This window comes from Corythoichthys intestinalis, chromosome 17, assembly GCF_030265065.1.
Source record: "Corythoichthys intestinalis isolate RoL2023-P3 chromosome 17, ASM3026506v1, whole genome shotgun sequence".
NCBI classification, from domain to species: domain Eukaryota; kingdom Metazoa; phylum Chordata; class Actinopteri; order Syngnathiformes; family Syngnathidae; genus Corythoichthys; species Corythoichthys intestinalis.
The window spans coordinates 30,723,991-30,739,616 of record NC_080411.1 but is presented as its reverse complement, the minus strand read 5'-3'; the positions used below and the strand labels follow the sequence as shown (position 1 = coordinate 30,739,616).

Sequence of the window (15,626 nt, the reverse complement as noted above, 5' to 3'; positions counted from 1 at the left end):
TTTTTCTTCCGCTTATCCCGACCCACCCTCTCACCACCACCGTTTTTTTATTCATGTTCACTGACAATTTTTGGTCTATTATCAAATATAAATAACATAAATGCAGAAATAGATTTTCAATACAGTTATTCTAAAAATATCTTTAACCCTTATAGGGGCGATTGACTTTTTTAAATACAATTCATATGTACTGTATAAAACAAAATTAAAGAACTAAATTCAATTTAAACGAATAAAAACTGAAATAAAAATATTATCCGGTTATGGCCTCCAGTCACACAGAAAAGTGCTAGGGTTATTTCCTATGTCACTCATTTATATAGAAAATAATATACGTCCAATTCATTTAAACTGGAAACAATGACTGAATGCTCATGTTTCAGTGCCATTCATTGCTGTAAGGCCTCCCTTTCCAAATGGATTGGACGTCTAGAGTCGTCAATGGCAGTCAATGAGTTAAATGAGGGCCCCATAATGGGTGAACAATGCATCAAAATGAAAAGGCGTTACCAGTTCTTTGTTTGTTTGTTTGTTTGTTTGTTTGTTTGTTTGTTTGTTTTTGATAATAAACGAGAAGGACAAAATTTTATAAAAGCTCCAACAATGATGAAAAATTTTAAGATATTTTTTAGCAAAATATATCTTTACCATTGATTACCTATTGAATATTTTTGCTTAATAGAACATTATTATGCAGGTCTATAATACAGCACTGTGGGTTTTCTTTTTATTGTTGTAACTAATATATGGCGGAAAACACAGACAAGGCTAAAAAAAGTAGTTTCTGCTCTTGCACCCCCCCCCCCCCCCTTAAAATAAACTGCTGTATTTTAAGCCAAAAGAACTGTTTTCTTTGATAGAACAATATGTCTATATGCTGCCATGGCATTTTCATGGCGCATTAAGCCCCCGAACTATTTTTAATTTGTCCGTTTTACCCTGGAGACCCCCGTTTACAGACTGCGCGCAATCGCTTTTGTTTCAACCCAGGCATAAAAAGAAGGTAAGTAATTATATTTATTATTTGAAATGTCTATCATTTTTAGCTTAGAATCATTAATTGATGTCTATTATTTAGTTTTAAAAAAAGACTTTATCAAATTATTCACTCGCATATTTTAAACTTTTAAACAACGTCACAATGAAAAAAATAGTGTCTGTAAATAGGTCACGGATATCTAGCTCATATCTATCATTTAATTGTATTTTTTGTTACTGTCACATTTTCCCCGATATTTTAGATGATAAATAATCGGTCGAAACAAAGAAAAATTGGGGGGGAAATGTTTAAAAGGGTGAATAATTGAAAAAGAAAATCTTGACCACTCCTCGATGCCTGCAATTTCTGCATCGCGACTCTTGTTATATTACCGTGTCTAGCCCATAAAATCCCCCAAAAGTCCGGCTGTGGCCATTTACAGTTGTGTCTTGACACTCGGTGAGACATGCATGCTACACGGATTTTTGGGATCAAAACAAGGTAAGTACGCGATAATATCGCGTTAAAATCATGGTGTCTTTAATTATGCCCTCTCATGCTCTCACCTCGAGTTAGAGTTTAGGGGTTTTAAAAATATATATATACTTTTTTTTTTTTTTAATGCCCTCCTGTTCAAAATTTGTTCTTCCTTCAGAAAATTGAAATTTTAAGCTTTCCAATGATGTATCACACATGCATATCGGACAATTTTGAAATTTGGCCAAATTGGGGGTCTCAGAGCGGAACTTCAAGTCACCTGAGTCCCCCCCCCCCCCCCCCCTTATATATATATCCATATACATATCAATACAATAAATATCAAAAGACTTAAATAGTGTAAATCCTGCATGAATAGCATTTAGGAAAAAATATTGTCCCACTCTTGCTTTAATGTTTCTTCCCCCTCTTCAAAACTGGTTTTGGTGCTTTCATAACTTACACACCAGGCACACAACCTGTTATTTTTTTTTTTTTTTAATCAAATTTATTTTCAACGCAAGAGCATTTCGCAACATTCTTACAAGAACTTTTTTAGTGTGGAATAAATGTGGTATGTCATAAATCTTTTCCCCCAAAAAAATCAATGACTAAATTATCGTATTGTTATTATTGAAAATACACTATTTGCTTTAATATATAAAAAAAAAAAAAGAAAAATAATTATGACTAACATCGAACCACTTTAAACACACTCACACACACACCATGGCATCAGTGTGTCTCTTTGGCATTGAAGATCCCTATCATTACCCGTAATAATCCACACATCAGTATCATGACGTGTGATAGCAATCTGTAGTTGTGGTTTTTCTAATCCCTTGTTAAACTCCCGCTAACCTCTCTCCTCTATCTTGTCAACTTGTCCCTGCAGGCGTCATCTTCTGTATTTGTGTGTGCGCGCGCGCCTTTGCGTGCGCGTGTGTCCACCTTGTGTGTATTTATTGTTAAAACACTCGCCCCATTGTCTTGAGGAAGAAAAGACTTCAATCAGTCATCAGAGAAACATTTTGAGCATTCATTCATTTCCTTCTAATTGAAGCAAAATACCCTCCAAAAAAGTCTATCTGTGTGAATATTAAGTACGCAGCACTGCATCACGGGGGGGTTGTATTGCTGTCATTAGAGGTGTTGTGTTTGTTTAACAGGCTGCTGAGAACAACCTTAACAACCTTTGCAAGTGTTGGCACCCTGCTGACACCTGACGCGAGGCCTGCCTGCAGACACACTAACTTTTTTTTCTCCCACATTCTCCGCGGATAGGGAAAAAACACAATCGTGCTTTAGAAAAATACAATTAAGTCATAAAAAAACTATTAAAAGGTATATCTCCAAACATCAAATGCATAAAATGACACAATGAATCTATGAGACAGCTTTTACAATTCATTCTTTCAAAATGAAATAGACTTATATTGCGTCATAAAAAAAGTATTGAATTAACAACTTTTTAAAGATCACTTAAAATGTGTAGTACAGTATAAGACCTAAATAAAGCACTCTACTATGATATACTAGTACTATTCAATTCTTTTTTTAAGGAAAAAAAACTACAAACGTGAAAACCCATGAAAACAAACTACACATATCAACTTAATAATCACACAAACGCATTCTGAAATAATAAAATCGAATTGTCAAAACGTTTTTTTTTTTTTATCATTTAAATACAAAAGCAGAAATATACACTCTTACTTTAAAAAATAGAAAGTCACGATGGGACTGTGTATACTAAAGCAATAATACTGTATAAGAAATATAAGTTTCATTAAAAAAAAATAAAATACAATAAATGACACCTTTTAAAAATAATAATAAAAAAAAAAAACTTGTGGAAAAAACAATTATAAAACATCCCCTTTCAGTTTATCAAACACACCAGAAACCGACTTTCATGTCGTCCAAAACGTGAACTTATATTATTCAGTGTTTTTTTTTTTTCTTTTTTCTTTTTTAAACAAAAGCAAAAACATTTTTTTTTTTTTTTTTTAATTTTTTTTTTATTTATTTATTTTGTCGTATCGTGTACAAATGACGTTTTCCATTACGATCGACAATTGAGTAATATTTAATTACGAAAATCACCTTAAATCGATGAATGTGTTAGGAAAATCTTAAAATGTTAAAGGAATTTGCCCAAAGCGTCTCAAAAAAGTTGTTCAAAAACCTCACTTTTATTTTTGTAAAGAGTGAGGTGATATATTTCTTAAAAGTATTTCATAATAATAAATCCTAAATGTGTGTTTGCTGGGCTGCGGTATGCTCAACCTGTCAGCGGCGAAATGGTGACAGATCGACGCAAATCACGCACTAAATTGCGTGTGAAAGCGCAGTTTGGGACGTCTGCGTGCACGGATTCGTGCGTGTGTGCGCTTGTGTTTGGATTGCTCGTGTGTGCGTGTGTTTGAGTGTTGCTCCTCCCTCTTCCGGCCCTTGTCCAATGGCTGCAGGGCGTCCTACGGCGCGCGCTCCCGTTTGGATAAAACGCGTGTCTGTGTGCAAGAAGCATGCAAACACACACACTGTGTCCAACGCAGCATTTGGATAATAGCGCGCAAGATCCGTGGGAAATCAACGTTTTTCATCCGTGGTCGTTTAAAGGTAAGAATGGTGCTTGTATTTGTGCGTAAAATGGGGGTTGTTGGATTTGGAGGATGCATTGTCAATGGCTAAATACGTAACTGGCATGAAACTTGTTAAAATTAAATTCAAAAACCTGTAAGACAATATATATTAGTTATTGTTTCTATGTGTAGGAACCACATATGATACTTAAAACGAATAGAGTCATGCTGATTAGAATTAAAATGATGCGTAATTTTGCGCAATTATCAATTAAACTGCCTAATTTGTCAACCGCTTAAAATACATAAATGGTTTAAATGGCTATAAAGCAACTTTAATAAAACTTTCAACATGCACAGGGACGTTTTCAAACTTTTTTCCATGTATCACTCGCATCTTTTTTTGTGTGAAATATTTTTATGTTTGACGTGAAATATCAACGCATCTTCATGACGATATTTAATGGAATTATATTTTTTCAATTCAAGATTCAGAACGTCTATTGTCAAGTACTGAATAAGATTTTAAAAATACCATCACAAATCTTAAATGAAATTCCTTACATGCCTTCATGAGAGTAAATTTTTATTTTAAAAAATTAAAACTGGAATGACTAAAACTACTTGCACATGTTTTTACGTTGATAACGAAAACCCATTTTGCATTAGATGACTCAAACGATACAAAGATACTTTTGAAAAATCGAGTAAATACATTTTAGAGGTTAAAAACATACATTAAAGTGATAAATTAATCGTTTAAAACAATTTAATGACTTAACAACTGCATGTTTAAAGGGTGAAATAAAGTTCAGATTTTCAGAAATTCACCTGCATAAAAAAGAAATTCGCTTTGGCGGTTTCTATGATAAAAGTGACTGAAGCTGTACGGGGAGATGATCTTTTAAATTAAAATGTCTGTTTATTGTTTCTAAGCAATCAACATTGACAGTTACAGTACAAAAACAAGTACTCAACATTATTTTCAACAAGCATAAAACTCCCAAACAAATCCACAGATATTAGATCTCAATGTCATATTCATCTTTTTTGTCATTGTGATGTAAAAAATACTATTAAAAATGTGATTATTATAGTTATGCCCCTTTCCTTCCACTAATTCATTTGATTACATTCTTATTAAATTCGTATTTACCAACTAATATCGACTTACACTGACTGAACATTTGTGACTGGCCAGAAACTCCTAATTTAGGAGGTCATATTCATAAAAGACCAAACCGTATTGATAATCCGAAAGCAATTGAATGATGACACAAAAAACACAAGAAAAACTGTGAGGCAACTGCAAAAAAAACAAAATCGAATTTTTGATTTTGGCATTTTTCTCATTGACGTCAGAGAAATAATTTCTGATGTTCCCATTTTAACACCCTTTTTACTTTGCATACTGTGATTTTTTTCAAAACCGTTCTCATTTTTTTTTTAAATGAATAAAAGCACTGTACATTTAAAACAACTGTTTGACTGAAGACTTTCCTGAATGAGGTGAAAGCATTGAGGCTTTTTTTCTTTCTCATCTAGTTTAACATTTCATCAATTCTTTTGTGCAATGTAATTACTCTTTTTAATGTCATCTTTTGTAATGGTCTTTAGCACTCCCGCTTTCAGGGAACACCAGCTAAGTTTGTTCTGCTTCTCACACACAATACACATATAAGTTTGTTTGTTGTTGCTTTGTGTGTTTGTTTTTTTTAATAAATAAACATATTTTAAGTGAAATAAACGAGTAAAACATCTTTTTTTCAACAGATAAAATGCAAACATACTTTAAAGTTAAATACTACTGAACTGCACTCAACAAGTGTAGTGGGCTGGATTTGAAAAAAAAATACTTGAAGTGATAGACTTCATAATGAATCATTATGATAGACTTCATAATGAAACATTATGAATCATTATGAAGTCTATGATGAAGTCACTGTAACATGATGCACAATTTCAATATTTAATTCGGTAGTTCTTATTGGCATTTAAGGAGAATGAACTGACAAACAATTCAATTCATTGGCTCCCATTGACGGGGAAAGACGATTGCAGTCAATGGCGTTTTTAAAAGAAAAGCCCACAAGTAAAGCCCACAATTTTCTTTTTGAATGCACGTTGTTATTGTGAACTTTATAGAAGGTTCTACAGCGATATACGTTGAAGTTGATTTGAAGTGTTGTGTTGCAACAGAATCAGACGGGCCACCCTCATGCCCGTCCAGGCAGGCCGGGCGTGCTGGCACTAGAAGAAGAAGAATAAAAGTAAACGAAGAGAAACGAAGCCAGGGTGGAGGACGAGAGTGTGCTGACGTTTGGTTGGTGGACGTGCAGGGAGCAACATCTCAGGGATATGTCCACTGGCACTGCAAGAGGTAAATACACTACAACAGCCCTCACTCACAAGAGGAACTCGACAAGAGTACGCGGGCTCCAACTCAAGGTCCTTCAAACACTCACCCGATTATATAAAATTATACTAATCACAAGATGACATTCAAGCAAACTCGTGCTTTTCAAAGGTAACACTTTAACTCTGAAGATTAAAATTAAAACTTCAACTTTGACAAAACCAATACAGTTCAGTTGTATTTCACTTTTCAATTCAGTCCAGTACTTTTTTTTTTTTTTGACTATTCAATTACAGTACATTAAGTAGTGTATTTAACTATTTCTTTTTAATAATCAATTTTAAAGTGGAAGACATTTAACATTTATCATTACATAAAATGTAAATGTTTAATTTGAATTATATGCAATACTTTTTTTACTTATTTGCTGCCATTGACGGTGATAAACGAACCAGATCTGCTCTAAAATGAACTGGTTTTACGTTGACCACACAGGCACATTACCACTAACAACACTAAAAACGCGGAAACACATGTTGTAACTGCTTTAATATTCTTTCATAAATGAATTAAATTAATCATATTGTGTTTTTTCCCCACCTCCCGTATCGTCAAGTTCAGTGTTAATGTTCAACCAGTGTGTAATGTTTAATTGGATTACATATTATATGTGCTTTTTGGGCTCATATCTCATCTGGTGGCCTGTGAATGTGCATTTAGACCAGTGACCTCTAGTAACTCCGGTCTTCCGCCAAGGAAACTATAAGAAATGGCCATATCAGTCGTATTTAACTTGGTGTAATTGCGTTTCATTGTCAAGAATTTTTTTTTTTAATGGGTATTTAGGAACATTTTTTACTTTATTTTTATGAGCTTTACATTTTTTAATTGATTCATTCTTCAGGAAGAAAAACAGCAAGTGTTCAATGCTCTTATTGTCTTGCCTTATTTGTAACCTTTATTTTCGTCATTCATTTCTTTCACTCTATAATTTGTTTAGATATACAAGTGATTTATTTTCTGAATTTTGACTCCATTTTTGACCAGATTGAATGGCAGACTGAAAACGTAAGTGCTTGGGCAGTTGGCCAGTCCAAAGATAGGACAAAAAATGGAATCCAGTATAACCCAAGTAAATGGAGAGTACTTATATAGCGCTACTTATATATCTACATTGTTACAATGCCCAAAGCGCTTTGCATTAGCACACGTTCACACACACACACCAAAAGTGCTGATGCCATGCAGGGCACAGCCAACCCATTGAGGGCAAATTAGGGTTCAGTGCCTTGCCCAAGGGCATTTCGACAGTGGGCAGTCGTACCCGGGAATCGACCCGCTCACCCTTCAGTCCCAGGACAGCTTGAGCTACCAACTGCACCACAGCCACCTGTAAAAGTAGAAGCAGCAGCAGTTATCAGACAGCTCAGAAATCAATAAATATAAGAAACAATATTAACAGAATGTCAGTCAGCAAGATCGTATAGGTGCTTCCATAACCTTTTTTATGATGACCAGTTGACAAATATGAAAAGAAAAAATCATTTTTATCGTCTCCATAACTTCTACTGAATGATGAACAATTGTCGAGTGTAAGCTAGCTAATTTTTTATTTCTCAATACATACAGCATATTTCCTATTCATGTTAAAAGTAAATAAGACTGCATTATTTTATATTTATTTGTGTAATTTTTATTTATTATTTTTTGGAATTTATATATTAAAAACCATGGTTTTGTAAATGTAAATATTTTGATCTTTTATATCTATTTTTTAATCTGTAAAAATTATTAAGCAAGTGTAAGTGATTACTTTTTTGTGTGTTCACATGTAAATGTGTATGCTTTTTAAAGTGATTACACTGCAATTTTGCTGGCGACCAGTTCATTCATTTGTTTTTTAATGTGTCTTTTTCATGAGTATCACGTATCAACAATGAGTCCTATCATTATTTTTTATTTTTACTATCTATAGTCTAAAAATAGTGCCTATTCTTAGATTTTTATTTGTCATGAACAAATGTCAAGTAAATCATAATCATGCACCTTCATATTAAAAAACTGTAGTGCTAAAAAAAAAAAAAAATTACGATTATCAATAGCATGATCATGTTTTGTGATTACTGATGAACAGTACTCTTCTATATTTTTCTTCATTTATCGTGAACAATTAAGAGTGCAGCGTTATTCACATTTATTTATTGTTTTTTTATTATTATTAATTTTCTACATATGCAACCATACAAAAGACAAGAACAGACAAAACAAATGAAGGCAAACCGACAATAACAAACAACAACAAAAACCCAGCAAGCTGGGAATAGCAACCAGGAACATCTTTAAAGGAGTGCAGAACAATGAAAGCTATACAAGGGAGAAGGTACTATATTACACGAATGCCCTCGCCAGAATGGCAGAAACTTTGTACTGAGTGTAGTCCAGGAATGGTTTCCATGATTGTTCAAAAACATCCGTTTTGGAGTGCAAGAGACAAGTTAGAAAGTCCAGTGGAATATATTCCATTATTATCCTGTGCCATCCCGACAGTGAAGGGGCCTTATCCATAATCCAGTGCATGAGGATATTTTTCCGGGCACAAAAAGTCAGGATGTTATAAAGTCTTTCCTGATATTTATCATTAATACGGTCATTTGTAAGACCCAAGAGAAGGGAAACCGGGTTGAAATCAAGCGGTGTTAATAGAATTTTCTGTATTTCAAACAGGACATCATTCCAATATTTGTGTATTTTAATACAGGACCAATAGCAGTGAGTAATATCACCAATTTCTGTCTGACATTTAGGACAAACAGGAGAAACATCTTTCCTATATTTAGAGAGATGGTTGAGAGCAACATTATTTGTATAAACAATTTGTATGGGCCCATCATTATAGATTATTATTTGTATTATTGGTAGAATGTCAACAATTAGTAAGTTAGTGTTTTGAATATTTCTCTATTGGCAGTGCGGTATCTATCCAATCCAATTTGGTAATGAATGCATGCTTTGTTTAGGCACGCACGTTATTTCCATGCACATGCGCCATATTGTGCCTTCCTACCCCACCACCTTCACTCCCACCCCCCACTGGAGGGGGCTGGGGGGGTTGCTCGACTTTAATATCCTGCAGGTTGATGAAGCTTGGCGGGGAGATTTTTTCTCCACACTCGGCTGCCAGCGTTAATAGAGAGACCCCCCTCCCCAACCCCTCACAGTCGAGCCCCCCCTACACCCTTACTCCCCAAAAGACCCCTACCCCACCCAGAAGTGTGTTTGATGTGGAAATGAAAGCTGGCAAAAGGCTGAGAGAAAGAGACGCGACTCAATGGGTTAAATTAAAAGCGATAGTGTTCATGCAAGAGACATGCATGCACACCACTCCAACACTAGCCCAACTTGACCCAAAAAAACGTAGCTCAACACTTCTTTATCTTTGATAAGTAGCTCATACTGCATTTGAATATTCTACGTACTTAAATGTGACAAAATAAAATTGATAGAATATAATTGAATTACACTCTTAAAGAGAAGGCATGTAAAAATTAATCAATTTGGATCGATATATCAATTTGTCAAGCACAATTGAATTAAAATACATCAAAACGGAAAACATTGATAAATGTCATGTTTTAGACATGCCTTTTTGTTAAAAAGAAAATGTAATAAATCAATTCAAAATGTTATACATTTCGTAAATACTTTTTAATGTGTAAAATTAGCATTGGGGAAAATACAGTAAGTATTAAGCTAATTATTTTTGTGCACTGATTTACAAACTTTTAAAAAATACATACAGTGATCCCTCGTTTTTGCGGTAAATGGGGACCAGAACCAATAAGTGAAAACCGTGAAGTAGTGTGTGTTCAATATATTTATTCAGATTTAGCATTGGAAAGAGATATATTTAAGACATGTTTTTTCACTTTTTTTCCCCAAAGTATAGTTTTAATCATGTATATATAAAAAGTTTTAAGCACTCCAAATGACACTAGGCCTGCAAGCCGGACTGAAGGGGCCCTCGCAGTTTAGCGCAAGTCGAACGGCAGATCGTCCCCCTCTAATCCGCTCATGAGAACCTAACTTGCCTGAAAGTCCCCTCTTTTTCTTACTTGAATGAATAAAAAAACTTACCAGTTTGAAAACGTAACATCTCATATGTCTCATAAACAGTCTCACCAATTTTGAGGAGGATCCAACTAACTCCATAGGCGCCAAAGTCTCAAATGTGCACCCTGTAAATCGATAATAATTTCACATTCAATCCAAAATATCCGATTTTCTGTTGGGTTTGGAACATGTGTGCTAGAGACTTTTTGAAGCAGTTTTGCATAATGTATCGACTCCCCAAATTTCATCGGTTTACATTGAAAAAACCTAATAGGAGAGGCCTTGTTTCGCAACATTGAAAATGTGAAAAAATTTACGTGAAGCTGCATGTACGTGCAAATTTTGGTGAGGTTTCGTGCATGTTAAACCCTCCAAATTGCCCATTTTTATTTGCCATGAAGAAGAAATAATAACAATCCTTTGCATACCAATAGGGCTCTCGTGCCAGTTGGTGCTCGGGCCCTAACAATTATAAGTTTTAAACATGTTACTGTCCCACCGATTTTTTTTTAAACAAGAATAAAGTAGTAGAAAAATGCTTGGCTTTATTACCATAATTTTAGGACTATAAGCCGCTAATTTTTTCCCTCATTTTGAATCCTGCAGCTTATAGTCCAGTGCGGCTTATTTGTTGATTTATTTGGGTTAAGAGGTAACACTTTATTTTGACAGCGGCGTCATAAGAACGTCGTAATAATGACATAACACTGTCATGGGGATTAATGAATGCTTATGACAGATGTCATTAAGTGTCATCAGGCAGATTTTGACACTAACTCCATTTATGTCCAGCTCAAATCTTTTACATCCATTCAAAAGTGAGATAATTTGCCGGATGACACTAAATGACATCTGTCATAGGCATATTTTAATGCTCATGGCAGTGTCATGTCATAATTATAAAGGTCTTAGAACAGTCTTATGACATCATGTCATAATTATAAAGGTCTTAGAACAGTCTTATGACACCGCTATCAAGTAAAGTGTTATCGATTAATATCTTTTGGAAATATCCCATAATATAGTGAGGACAGCTGCGGCTTATAGTCCGGTGTGGCTTATCGATTAACAAATGCCGTTTTTGTTTCAAATTTGGTGGGTGGTGGCTTATAGTCAGGTGTGCCTTATAGTCCGAAAATTACAGTAAATGTTTCATTGAGTAAGTCCACTCAAATCCGCTCAAGCTGCTCACTTACACACAATGAGTTGCCACAGCAACTGTTTAACAAGTTAAACGACCATTGACGCATGCGGCGCTTTGAAGTTCGCGTCTCTGGCAAGCTCAAACCCAAACATCTGTCAATCATCGTTAACTTAAATAAGCAACTCCAGTGCACTGCCTGAAGATCAAATAACAGGGAGGGAGGGAGAGAGGGAGAGAGGGAGGGAGAGAGAGTGAAACTAAGGGGCCGTTTACATGGTGACTCTACGAAAATACAAAAAATTTCTAATTTGCATTTGCGTCTCCATGTAGTATTCATGCCAGGCCCTAGGGGGCAGTGCAGATTTACAGGGCGACAGAGAATGATGCACTTTGACCCCACCAAGCTCCCTCAGCCCGGAAAAAAAACTCGAAGCAATGTAATTTTTCTTTTGTTCAAAAAGGCACAAAAATTGAAACATTCAACATATTTAATTTAAAAACATTATTAAAACAGTAAATTAAAGCCGACATTCCGCCATATTTGCTGTTTTTAATGTTTAGTAGCACCGCTGCGCACACCCAATGTGACGCGTACGAGTGCTGACGTTACAGCGCAGTCTCGCGCCGCAACAGCCTTTGATATGCATGCCGAGGAAACCCCCCTCAACCGCCCGCAATCGGATTCTTCCACTTTGGAGGCAGGATTCAGAATTTTTCGTCTTCGCCGACACCATATGCACGCGAAGCGAGTCCGCTAATCAAGTCATTGCGTCTTTGTGTCGCAAAGTCACCATGTAAACTGCCCCTAAAGCGATTGGCTCGGTACAGCTCATTTGTATTTTTTTTTTAAACTGAAAAAAAATCCGCGATAGATTCAGGGCGCGAAGTTTGAAGCGCGGAGTAGCGATGGATCACTGTATATTCATTATTAGTACTGTACTTGATATTAGCTTCAGACGTCAGTGGATGAAAGTCAAATATTTACGGTAATTTCCCACATTTAGTTCTTAAATAAACAGGGTACCAAACATGCAAATATTTTACAAAAAATATAACAGATTGACCATACAGATTTAAAATACATGCGCTTGTGACTCAATATCCAATTTACTGTATTTCTACAGCAAATCTCAATAAAGGGTCGGGAGATTAATTAGTTCAGAGTAAGAGAAGAGTAAGAAGTTCAATGCAAACTATAATGTATTGATCTGCTTCACAATTACGCTATTTTTGGTAATTTTGACTATTACAAAAAATGAAATTGGCAATTTTTTAATAGTACAGAACATGTTTGTTTTCAGACTTTTGTGTAGGTTGAATTTTTAATGAACTTTTTTTTCTAATAAGTACAGTGTTAGAACACCTACCTACTGTATTTCAATGTTGGTCAAGCTGTAATTTCCTGTGGTGGTACCTCTACCTTCCATTAAAGAGTCAACAATCGGCATGTTTGGTTCCCTAATATTTATAAGTGTTCATCCCCCCTTCCCCCCAGGTCATGGGGGTCTTAACCAACTAGGCGGAATGTTTGTTAATGGGCGTCCACTTCCGGAGGTGATCCGGCAACGCATCGTGGACATGGCCCACCAGGGGGTCCGGCCGTGCGACATCTCCCGCCAGCTTCGCGTCAGCCACGGCTGTGTCAGCAAAATTCTGGGACGGTCAGTTGCCACTCTATCAATTTAGAACACTGGGTAAAGTTGCATGTACAGCATCAGTTTGGAAAACTACAGTGTCTCACGACTTACTAGTCGTGATAGATATTGCTTTAATTGAAATCTGCAATCCATGCCTCCGACAGATATTATGAGACGGGCAGCATCAAGCCCGGCGTGATCGGTGGATCCAAGCCTAAAGTGGCAACGCCAAAGGTTGTGGACAAGATCGCAGAGTACAAGCGGCAGAACCCTACCATGTTCGCCTGGGAGATCAGGGACAGACTGCTCGCCGAGGCTGTGTGCGATGGCGACACCGTGCCGAGTGTCAGTTCCATCAACAGGTGGGTGACCTTCATGACACCTCGCATGTTTCCCACTAAGTAACAATTCACCTTTTATGCCATTTATTTATTCCCCGCTCTTTCTGATGCTGGTGAAATGCTGTTGATAGAAAAGTTGTACAGTAATTATACAAAGGCAAAACTACTTACATAGACTTCAGTATCAGTTGACGGAACACAGGGCTCAGGGCCGGTCCGTAGGGGACCTATTTTCAAAAACTTAAAATTCAAATATTTTCAGAACCAAAGCTGCTAGCGATCTAAAACCAAAACAGACACCTCCCTTAGGCATATATAAGTCTCCATGAGCAGCGACATCAAAAAGTTCAAAGTCGTTCCCAAATAAAATCACGATTAATTATAATTATAAAAGTATGATTTAAAAAAAAAAAAAAAATGTGTATGTATAGTTTAATAAATGGTTTTTAAGCACTTCAAATTTATTAATTATAAGTTTTAAACATGTTACTGTCCCACTGAATTATCTTTAAAAAAATCTTTATCAAATTCTTCATCGAGTGAGTCCACTCAAATCCGCTCCAGCTCCTCACTTACACACAGTGAGTTGCCACAACAACTGTTTAACAAGTATAATGATGTTTGATGCATGCAGCCCTTTGATGCTGAGGCTTCCAGGGATGTGTGGCAAGATCAAACAGAAGACGTGTATCAATCATTGTTAACTTTAATAAGTAACTCCAGTGCATTGCCTGAACAACAAAGAGCTGGGAGAGGGAGGGAGGGTGGAAGTGTGAGACTATGGGATCGGCTCGGGACAGCTCATCTCTATTTTTTTTTTCTAATCGAAAAAAAATCCAAGATGGACTAAGATGGAAGTTTTAAGCGCGAAGTGGCTTTTAGGGCTACACCTATCAAATATTTTAGTAATCGAGTATTCTACTGAAAATTCAATCGAATAATCGAGTAATCGGATAAAGGTTTTTTTGTTTTTTGTTTTTTTTTTTAGCAAAGAGCAATAATTGATATTTATGAGAAGACATTTCACCTAATATTGAACCATTTTTAGACAATCAATGTCTTTATTTTAGATGTATATTGTTGAAAACAGCCAACAATTGCATCTCAGGTGTGACTAGAAAAAAAAAAAAAAATCACTGCTTTCACTCAAAAAAATTAAGATCTTATTTTTTTAAAAATTCTTATTTCTTACCTAAAAATGTTATTACCCTTGATAACTCACATCACTGAAAAATTAAATTAGTGTAGGTGTTTTTCCCCACGTGTTTTAATTGAATTCCCATTTGTGTCAAGCTAATTTTAAGTTCGAGTTAAGTTTAAAGTTAGTTTAAATTGTAAGGACTCATAAGATTTTGGGTTTTGCAGTGTTCAAAATAAATGTATGATACTTGCTGTATTGGAGCACATTAGGCACCAGTGCTACTAGGTGTTTTATCTGTCAATGACTACCGAACTAAAACTGACAGTTAGCTTTATTATGTTTGTCTTACACCTTCATCACTCTACAGCGCTGTTTTAACAGATTAAATAAAGCATGTATGAAAGACAGGTTAGCCACACATCGCCATTAGTCATAATTAATAGAAACTTAGCCTTCTGCAGGGCTAACGTTACATTAGCAAGGTACAGTAACGTTAATTTTATTTATTAGCGCTACGTTAACTTAATTTTACCTTGTCCCAAGTATCACCCCTCCGCTCTCGGAGTGAACGGAGTGCCATCGGTGGAGTTGCAGCATTGAAGACGCGCTGCAGTGTTATGCAAAAGCTGTCTTACAGTGAATACAAGAAACAGTGTTCGTCTTGGAGTCCTGCTTGAAATGCTCCCACACTTTTGACATTTTCTGCTTTTTCCATGTGCCTTTCTCTTCCCTTTCGTCGAATTCTTAGTCGTTACCTCTATATACATGCATGGTTGGAATCAAATATATCCGCTGCCTCTGTCTTCTTCCTGTACGTACGTGACGTCAGCGCATTGTGCCATATTAAATATAGTCG

At 35.8% G+C, this 15,626-nt stretch overlaps 1 protein-coding gene across 2 annotated transcripts in view; it reads left to right on the top strand.

Annotated features, from left to right (window-relative positions):
* Positions 1-3,998: 3,998 nt before the first annotated feature.
* The window catches only part of pax8 (paired box 8), a 31,958-nt gene continuing 20,330 nt past the window's right edge, over positions 3,999-15,626 (top strand). The window contains exons 1-4 of one of the 2 annotated variants that reach the window (XM_057818945.1): positions 3,999-4,078; positions 6,241-6,421; positions 13,147-13,312; positions 13,453-13,650. In XM_057818945.1, coding sequence (XP_057674928.1) covers positions 6,400-6,421; positions 13,147-13,312; positions 13,453-13,650 — 386 coding nt within the window. In that variant the 5' untranslated portion in view covers positions 3,999-4,078; positions 6,241-6,399. Of the gene's footprint in view, positions 4,079-6,240; positions 6,422-13,021; positions 13,313-13,452; positions 13,651-15,626 lie in introns of those variants that run through there. The other variant, XM_057818944.1, reaches the window with a different exon arrangement.